The following is a 10,494-nucleotide window of genomic DNA, read 5'->3' as shown; positions in this document are numbered from 1 at the left end:
AATGTTTGGTTTGACTCATCTACTCGGCTGAATGGTAGATTTCAATTACCATTCAAGACATGGGAACACGAATAAATCTTTTAGAGTTGAAGATAACGACAGCAAATAATTGTGATTTTTGTCATATATCACACTTCATGGGTATTTTAGAACATTAATCTTGCTGATATCAAACAAGAATTAAAGTAAAACAAGATGCTTCTTATGATCTAAACTTTTTTTTTACACTGCAGGTATCTTTCACAAACAATAATCTCGTTAGAGTTGAGAACATTTATAGCATAGTAGAATGAACTCTCCTAACTATAACTTTTTTCTTCTATAATATTTGAACCCAAGACTTTTTTTAAAGGGAATCAAGATTTTACACTTGAACCAACTCCTGGTAGTACGATGCAACTTTGTTTAATGTAATTGTCTGTGCAATAGTTAGATGAAAAATTAAATTCTTCTAACAATACGAAAATAACAATGTTATTTAATGTATTTTATTTTCTATCATCTTTAGGGTTATGTTTAGTTTAACCGAGAGAGTTATGAAAGAGTAATTGTGTAGGACCTACCTAATATTATATTATACCATTTCCCTCTCTGAAAAAATAGTTATTTTAGGTTGTAACACAAGAAATAAGAAATGCATTTAATTAACTTATTTTTATTAAAAAAAAATTGAGATTTCCTATAATAGCCCCTTTAGAATTTGTTTATGTAATAAATTTATAGACAGAAAGGATAGAACATGGATTTTGAGATAATAATTATCTTAAGGGTAAAACTGAGAAAAAAATAAATTCTATTTTAAAATTATAAGATGACCATTATTTTGAGAAAAACAAAATTGACTAATTTTCAAAGCATGGGAGTATAATTTATTTGTTTTATGAATGCAAATGTCTATTCATAAAAAAAATAATCATATTATTCATTTTCTTTCATATTTTGTTATACCAATCAATTGAAAATTTTATTCAGTTGTTTCTATTTAAGTTATTTCTCTTTTATTTCTCTTCTAAACCAAACAAATTATAAATGTATGTAAGTGAATGGGTATTAGTGTTTACGAAGTTGCATTACTTGTTACACTCTTAGGAAATGGTATCCCCTAAGGCTATAAGAAAAGTGTATGTGTATTACGTGAGCGAGTGTTATATGTTATTTTATGAGTAATTTTTATTAATGTAATAGTTGGATTAAAAGTAATTGATATTTTATCAAGTAATTTTATTTTAATATATAATATAATATAATTTTTATAATAGGGTAAATATTCACCAAAAAAATACATGTTTATAACCGTCTAATTTATCTAAAATTTGATGTGCATGATCAATAATATAATATCATATTATTAATGAAATTTAATATTTATAAAAAATATTAAGTAAAGTAACATTGACATAAGTTATTCTTAAAATAGCTTATTTTCACTAGTTAATAATTAAAGTTTAAAGTTACTGATTAAGAAGTTAATAATAAATATTATTAAAAATATAATCAATACACACTTATCAGGATTTTTAATGTATTTTTATATAATTTTTAATTAAAAGTTTTTTTTAATTCCTTAATGCAAGACCCTTATATAAATAATATGTCAAACCTATGTATTACATTCTATAAGGATAGGAAAACCTTTTCATTCTTTATTTCTGTGTAAATCTGTTATCTCTCCATTTTACCCTTTAATTTCAACAAAAACCGTACGATTGAATTATGGTGAAAATAATTTTAGCGTCAAAAAGTAGTTATTATCGGTTACTTTATTGAACACTGAGGATACCTTTCGACAGGTATGATATATATTTATTGGCTACTACATTCATTTTCAAAAGATATTCTTGAAAAGATATTAACTACCTTTAAGTTTAATGCAAATAATTATATTTGATTAAATTGTTATTTTATTTCACTAAATATTTTATTTAAATAAAAATATAAAAAAATAAAATTTTTTATATCTCTTATAATTGAGAAAATTTGATACTTTTTCTAAAATAATTGTTATTATTTATTTTATACTTAATAAATGATAAGGTCAATGATTTAGTTAAAAAAGACATTAATATTTTTTAATTTTTAAACTATTAAAAAATTATAACTGTTAATTTTAAAAAATATAATTTTTTTAAAATTTAAGAATACTATAAAAAATATCTATAAAAAATAAAGCATTAACATTTTTCATTTTTTTAAATAGTAATAAAATTAATTTTATTGTAAAAAAAATATAAATCCTAAGACTTTACAGAAAAAGAATTTCAATTAATTTTTCAAATGTTTAGAATTTGTCAAACAGAATTTAACAATTAATAAATATGTGACCATAAGACTCTGAAAATCGAATTTCATTTGACTCTGAAAAGATAATGGAACATGGGTATGGCTAGAAGAGATTAACGTGGCATTGAAGAGAATCTGAAAATAAAAGGTTTGCAATTGTCCCACACCACACGTCATTATATGAGTGGCCAAGATATCTATTTCAGATAATGCCATACATATATTATTATATGGTAACTCAACCACAATCTTCAATCAACAGTGTTCTCTCTTCCAAACCACAACTGTGATGGCCATTTCCTGTTCTGCAGAATGGTCTCTGGCTTGCACTAAATGTTGCAGAAGAACCCACGTGCATGTATTCATTCCCACGTGCCGCTTCCCTTCCTTTTACTCTGTCTCACCCTCAAACCCACGCTTATTCCATGTAAATTTCTCAGCTTCTTCCACACCCATCTTAGAAGAAGAGTCTTCCAACACCCCCATCACTCATATAGATGTTAACTTTGGTGATTCTCAAGAATATTCCAAGCCAGGAACTGAGAACTTGAACGAGTTCTTATGTGGGTTATTTGAGGGTCCAAAAACTCAGGAACTTGCATTTGACTACTACCAATGGTTGAAAGAAAGGCCAGAGTTTAGGCCTGAGAAATCCACCTTAAAGCATGTGATCAGGTACTTGATGAGATTGAAGAAATGGGATTTCATTTTATCAGTTTCTGAAGACTTTAAGGTTTACCGTGTGTTGCCTGATAGAGCTACTTGCTCTAGATTGATTAAGTTTTGCATTGAACATAGGAAATTCAAGGTTGCTGAGGTTCTGCTTGATGCTTTTAAGTCTGATAGTATAGTTGCTGTCTTAGCTTTTAGTTCTGCTTTGAGAAGCTATAATAAGCTGCATATGTTTAGGAAAAATGTTTTGTTCTTTGAACGAATGAAATCCACTGGTGTTCTTCTGGATTCTAGAGGTTATTTACACATTATGGAAGCTTACTCTAAACTTGATGAATGTGAGAGAGTGGTTGAATTGTTTCATGAATTTGAAAGTAGGAAATTAAGAGGTTCAACAAGGTATTTAGGTCAGATATATGGGATTCTATGTGGGTCATTAGCGAAGTGTGGAAGAGCTTTTGAAGCACTTGAGTATTTTAGGGACATGATCAAGAAAGGGATTTCTCAGTATTCTATTTACTCTTCTTTGATATGCTCTTTTGCGAGTTTGCGCAAGATTGGTGTGGCTGAGGAACTTCTTAGAGAAGCTAAAAGCAGAACAGTGATAAAGGAGCCTGAGGTTTATACAAAGCTTGTACTTATGTATGTTGAAGAGGGTTTGTTGGAGAAAACTTTGGAAGTTGTTAATGCAATGCAGGATGGAGATGTCAAGGTTTCTGATTGTGTGCTATGTGCTGTTGTCAATGGATTCAGCAAGAAAAGAGGGTTTTCAGCTGCGGTTAAGGTTTTTGAGGAGCTGATTTCTCAAGGCTATGAACCAGGTCAAGTCACCTATGCTTCAGTTTTAAATGCCTATTGCCGTCTTGGGCAACATAGCAAAGCTGAGAGGGTGTTTTCAGAGATGGAGCAAAAGGGGTTTGATAAATGTGTTTATGCTTATTCAAGCATGATTGTGATGTATGGCAGAACTGGGAGGGTGAGAAGTGCAATGAAGTTGGTGGCTAGGATGAAAGAAATCGGGTGCAAACCAAATGTGTGGATTTACAATGCCTTGATAGACATGCATGGGAGGGAAAAGAATCTGAAGCAGCTTGAGAAGGTGTGGAAAGAAATGGAGAGAAGCAAAGTAGCACCAGATAAGGTGACTTACACAAGCATCATTGGTGCTTATAGTAAGGCTGGAGAGTTTGAAAAATGTGTGAAACAGTTTAATGAGTATAGAATGAATGGTGGGGTTATTGATAGGGCCATGGCAGGTATTATGGTTGGTGTCTACTCTAAGGTTGGTCAGGTTGATGAACTGGTGAAACTTCTACAGGACATGAAAACAGAAGGAACAAGATTGGATCAGAGGCTATACCAATCTGCTTGGAATGCTTTTAAAGATGCTGGGTTGCAACTACAGACAAAATGGATGAAAGAGAGCTTCCATATAACATAGGTTCTTTCAATTGCAAACAATGGCCAAATCTGAAGCTCAAATATGAAACTGGTGAGTAATTTGATGCTTGTTTCTTATGGCAATTGATGGTGGAAAAAGATTTATTAGCTGTATAGGTTTTGGGGGTGAGAGGCTCTGGCTTGTACGGTATAGCTATATGCCCTTTTGATTGTATGATTCCAAATTGTTCTCAAGTAATGTTGTCTTTTAATTGTGACTTCCATAACCTAGTGAAAGGGCATTAGCAGCACCAAAGGATGGAATTGCATAGTGTAAAGTCTTTCTGAAAGAAACATGAACATAGCATTTAGTCCAGGAATTTCTCATTTAGTGTAGCATACTAGCATAGCATCCATTGCAGAGTTCTTTTTATTTTTTATTTTTTGTTGGATTCAATTGCTGAAATTTCTAATAAATTTTAACACAAAATAAAACTCTGGCAGAAAATGATTGCCGTGACTGTCACTTGTAATATTATCATCCAAACTATGTAAGTATATATAAAGCCTAGTTTTAACCCATTAATATTCAATGAGATAACCAATTCAATAAAATTTTGAAAAGAAAAATATAACACACTATCTGACGAAATCCTTTCTAGTGATTAAAATGTGTTGAAAATACTATGAAAGAGTGTGATGTTATGAATATATTTTAGGTTGAAATCATTCTTCTTTAGATGGATGATATGATCTTTTATTTATGAATATATTTTCTTTGGTTCTTTTAGATTTTAGTTTTAAGTTTTGAAATTTTTTAAAACTAAAATAAGTTTTTAATATTATGGTTTTGGAATTTTTTTATAATTTTAATTTTAAAATTTAAAATTAAAAACATACAAATCACTATGAATTTAAAATTTATATATTTTTTAGTTTTCAGTATTATGATTTATTTGCAGATGGAAGAGATTGGTGTGATAATGGCAATGATATTGGTGATAGATAGTAGGAACATGGATAATAATGAAGTGCGGAGAGAAGAGAGAAAGGTCATTTTCTATCTCTAGAATCACCTACATAAAAAGGAGAGAGAAAAACACAAACTTTAACATGGTTCAACATCTTTTACCTACATCTATTAACTTTTAACATACTTTTATTATTTTATAATTTTTTATCGGATAAAATTACAAACTCTCTCACCTATAGTTTTTGGATGAATAAAATTGCAAATCATAATCAATTATTGGATGGTCAAAATTATAAACATTCGCCTGACACACAAACCTAATTGGCCATTACCAAAAAGATTACATGTTGTAGTGTATAAACATAAAATAAATCTTATTTATAATATTTCTTAGCCTCACATTTTTTCAAGTTTTTCAATGCGAAACTTGGATGAATAACTCAGGTTTAGCCCAATAAAATTTTCATTTATTCAAAAGGACTATGAATAAAGATGATGGTTAGTAGTAAAAACATCAACAGTGATGGTAACAATTACAATGATAATAATAAACTGATGATAGTAATAATTACGAATTACGATGGTGGTAGGTGATTGAGAAAACAATTAAGGTTGTGGTCATGAGATAGTAACATCAATGATGCTTGTGACAATCAACTGTGATGATAATTTTATTAATGATTGGGGTAAGGGTGGTGGTAATAATACCAATAATAACAACTATAGTGATAAAGGTGAGTGATATTAATGACAGTGATATTACATAGTTAAGGTATGCAAGAGATAATAATAAAAGTGATAGCAATATATGATAGTGGTTACAATAATAACAATAATGATGATGATTACATAAGTGATAAAAGTAATTATGATAGTAAAAAAAATGAATTTAGTAGCATTGACTGCAATAGCCCAATGGAGATGGTAGTGAGAGGTCATGGTGATAGTTATATGCTATAAATTTATATTGTATTTCAAAATACTTGAATTACATGACTGATTTGTGAATACATCCACTTATATAAGAAGTGAGTGTCTTAACAACATTAACTTTGTAAAAAATTAAAGTTATATAAAATATCTTAATTAATATATCTAAAAGTAAGTTTATGTTTCTTAAAAAATACTCTTTACATTTTCTTCTAATTAAGATTAGAGGGAGTAACAAAAAATGACAAATAATTTTAATCTTCAATCTTTTGCAACTTGAGAAAGATGATAAATAACCAGATGGCTTAGTCTCACCGATGCATTAAACCTTGAAAGTGAAGGCCTTAAGTACTCTATGATAATGGAATTAAGTGCAGCTTGAATAGATTGCGACTACAGCATCACGTAAATTAGTGTGACAACATAACCAATACCAATAACAAAGAGCATTTGGAAGCAAAAAGATGGAACTTAGAGATATATGTGCAACCAACCCGCATGCAAGTTCCCATTCGTTTCCATTACACCAATTGCTAGTGCAGCTGAACAACTTAAAAGCAGAGTGTTGTCAATAGCAACATCAACAAATTAGAAAAGTTCATTTTGTGAAATATGACAAAAATGGTTTTTCTGCAAATTCTTTTAAAGAGAAGAAACTTCTAACGCTGATTAGCATATAAGAATTATACATTTAATGTATTCAGTCACCAATTCTCTTTTAATGTTGAGATTAGTCGGGGTGGGTCAAATTTAACGTTATTTTTCATATGATCTAAAATTTAACTTTTGTGTCTCTGAGTCTGAATAATTTGATTTCTACCAAAAATAGATTTTACAAAATTAAAAGATTTGAAGAATGTGTTTACAACAGTGTCGCATCAGAAGCAACTCTGAATAGTTGCTTTTAGTTGGAAAACAAACAATCGGATGAAAGGGCTATAAGTCGATATTGAAAGTTGGGCGTGTTAAGAAATTTTTATAAAATTCATTGAGGGTTACAATTAATTATGATTTCTTATTTTATTAAAAATAGATTAATATTGTAATTCATTTAGTAATATTTAAGTCTATTAATAATGTGATCAATTATTTATGAATTTCAAACACTTAACGATGATTTATTAAATAACATGAGAAATGTGGTAACATTTTTTGGAGTGAGATTTGAAGTCATTAACGGAGGAATTTGACGCAAAAATCAAAGAGAAGGAAAAAAGTCAAATGACGAAAAGAAATGCATCAATTTAAAGAAAACTAAATTTTGTTTATTTTGAAAAAATGTTTTTTGTTTTTTGTTTTAGTTTTCACTTTTAATTATAAAAATATAATATTTAAAATATTGTTTTGAAATTAAATTGATAATATTACATATACACAAACTAATCTAATTTGTTTCTGACTAAAACTAATGAAAAATGCAATGAATTTTATGTACTAAGTATTGTTAACTGAACGAAAAAATAAATAAAAAAAATAACTAATTATCTAACTAAAATGACTAGCCTAATTGACATAATAAAAACAGCTAGCTTAACTAATTTATTTTGTTTAAGTTGTGTGCTATGGTATCGTAAATTTTTTTTTTTATATAGATAATGTATCTAAAAAATTTATACCAATAAAAAAGAGACACGTATTAAGTTAAAAAAATATTATTATATATAATTTATTTAAAATTATATTATTTATTACATAATTCTATTATTATTATTATTATATATTAAATTTTTTATTTTATTTCTCTATTATTTTTTATAAATTTAATTTTAAATAAAATATAATTCATATTTAACTAATTTTTATTTATTGTAAATAAAAAATAAAAAATATTAATTTAATAATTAAATATTATAATAATAAAATTAAAAATATAAAAAATATATTAATATAATATTATTATTATATTTTCAAATTATTAAATAAATTTATTATTTAAAGACATATTTAAATATTATTGATTAAAATTTTTCATATATAATACCTTTAAAAAAATTTATGATACTACAGAATTTACCTTGGCATTCTATGAGCCAAGTTTGTGTATATGTTACAGGTCATAAATTAAATTATCAATTTGTGCCAAATCATCCCTTTTAAGGGAAAAGTGTCAAATCAAAATCGCAATGTTCCTAATGTTAGAGCGTGACCGTTTACCGTAAGTTCAACGTGATTGATGATTTTATTTTTTATTTTTGGACACATATGATGGTAATGATATTTATTCTTAATAATTTAATAATAAACAATTATATTACATAAAGAAACTTCTTGATCAGGTCTCGTTAAATTGTGTTTAAGGATGACCCATCTTTTTAGCAAGCGACATAACTACCCTTGACGAATTCCACGACATCAATACCAAAAATACACGGATGAGACAAATAATATAGTCAAGGACTACAGCACATCATGGCTAGACATACAACACACATTTGCATATCGTCAGTTGTGTGAAGATTCAACATAATTCCAAACTATCACCAGTTTTTACACAGATTAATCAAAGGATCAAGGTGATAAAACAAGAAAACCTTTCATTCTCGCATTTCGAAGATAAACTATCTACAACATCACGATCAGAAAATGAGGCTATGGAAAAGGGCCACGGGAGCTCTCAAAGACAAATGCAGCATTTGGGTCGCGAAGCTTTCACCAAGTGGCCCATGCAGGAACCCTGATCTTGAAACCGTGATCATCAAGGCCACTAGCCATGATGAACAATGCATGGATTACAAGAACGTTCAAAGGGTTTTCCAATGGTTACATACCTCACCATTGTACCCTAAACCTCTTCTCTGTACTCTTTCCCTGAGAATGGAAAAGACTCGTTCATGGGTTGTGGCCCTCAAAGGGTTAATGCTCATTCACGGGGTGTTTTGTTTCGACCTTCCTTCCGTTCAAAAATTGGGAAGGTTGCCATTTGATTTGTCACACTTCAGCGATGGACACATAAACCCTCGTAAGGCATGGGCTTTCAACGCCTTTGTGCGTTCCTATTTTGCATACTTGGACCAAAAGTCAGCGTTTGTGAGGTTAGAAGCAACAAAACAAAACAAGCGTGGGAATAAGGAGATCGAGGAGACAGTGATGGAAGAGTTGCAAAGCTTGGAGAAGTTGCAATGTTTGATTGATTTGCTTCTACAAATCAAGCCTCGGAACCAGAACATGAATGCGGTTCTCATTCTTGAGGCCATGGATTGTGTCATAGACGAAGTTTTGGAAGTGTATGGGAGATTTTGCAAAAGGGTTCATCAAGTGTTCTTGAGGGTACTGGATATAGGTGGGAAAGAGGAAGCTAAGGTTGGTCTTGATGTTGCAAGAAAAGCTGAATCGCAAGGTGTTAAACTTGCTTTGTACTTTGAGTTTTGTAGAGACATTGGGGCCCTTAATGTTTCTGAGTGCCCCGAAATTTTGAGGATCGATGAGAAACACATTCTTGACCTACAGAGAATGATGGATGGTTGTGTCTCAAAGAGGAAAAGCTTAAAGGGTATTAATTATAATGATTATATTAATAGTATGAATAATGGTGTTGTGGCAAATGAGGATAATAATGTCATTTGGGTGAGAGATTGTAGTTCCATTGCCACTATTTCGGAGATGAAGCAATTAGATCGAAAAGGTTTGAAGACCGTAATCACTGAGCAATGGGAGGTATTTGATGATGATTTAGCACTTGATTTTAAAGAGAGTACCTACATTTGTACAAGCGCGCCTATGGCCATAGCTACTAATAATCCTTTTGTGGATTCTTTTAGCCTCGTACCTTATATTCCAGTTTACAATAATCATGTTGTTCTTCCAGATTTAATTAGTTTCTAGGACAACTGTAATGAATAATTGGTTTCATTTTTACTTCATGAGACTTATTGTAATCCATATATAATGTTTCATTTTGAAAAAAGGAAAAGGAATATTCTTCCTTTTCCCTTCTTAAGTTTTAGGAAAAAATTGAGACATGTGATTTTTTGTCCTTTTACTCTTATAGTTCTTATGTAATTATTAATTAGAGGTTCAAATTAATGGGTATGTCTTTCCATCGTTATTTTTTTCTCCCCAATTGAAAATAGCATGCTTTAAAATGTTTTAATATAAAAGGCACATGGATTGCAAATATTAGGTATATTGAAAATAGATATTCATACCTTTTAAGTATTACATATTTAGATTTATCATTCGTATTTTTGTTAAATAAAATACATTTAATTTTTAATATATTAAAACTGTACGCCAATATCTTCAGCTTTAATTGTATGTGA

General features: G+C 29.5%; 2 protein-coding genes across 2 annotated transcripts; both read left to right on the top strand.

The window, feature by feature from the left end:
• Window positions 1-2,494: 2,494 nt before the first annotated feature.
• LOC113869544 (pentatricopeptide repeat-containing protein At5g13770, chloroplastic) lies at window positions 2,495-5,481 on the top strand. The gene is made up of 2 exons (XM_027505917.1): window positions 2,495-4,444; window positions 5,295-5,481. The coding sequence occupies exon 1, from the start codon at window positions 2,570-2,572 to the stop codon at window positions 4,391-4,393; it is 1,824 nt and encodes a 607-aa protein (XP_027361718.1). The 5' UTR covers window positions 2,495-2,569; the 3' UTR covers window positions 4,394-4,444; window positions 5,295-5,481.
• Window positions 5,482-8,818: 3,337 nt separating this feature from the next.
• On the top strand, window positions 8,819-10,057 carry LOC113870316 (putative clathrin assembly protein At1g25240). The gene has a single exon (XM_027506910.1). The coding sequence runs from the start codon at window positions 8,819-8,821 to the stop codon at window positions 10,055-10,057; it is 1,239 nt and encodes a 412-aa protein (XP_027362711.1).
• The last annotated feature ends 437 nt before the right edge of the window (window positions 10,058-10,494 follow it).

Source organism: Abrus precatorius, unplaced genomic scaffold (genome assembly GCF_003935025.1).
Source record: "Abrus precatorius isolate BTA unplaced genomic scaffold, Abrus_2018 Scaffold6, whole genome shotgun sequence".
Classification (NCBI taxonomy): domain Eukaryota; kingdom Viridiplantae; phylum Streptophyta; class Magnoliopsida; order Fabales; family Fabaceae; genus Abrus; species Abrus precatorius.
Note: the sequence above shows the minus strand (reverse complement) of the source record. Positions and strands in the feature narration are given on the sequence as shown.

Coding starts and splice junctions, on each gene's coding strand:
- LOC113870316 (XM_027506910.1), top strand. CDS start 8,819: ATGAGGCTATGGAAAAGGGCCACGGGAGCTCTCAAAGACAAATGCAGC.
- LOC113869544 (XM_027505917.1), top strand. CDS start 2,570: ATGGCCATTTCCTGTTCTGCAGAATGGTCTCTGGCTTGCACTAAATGT.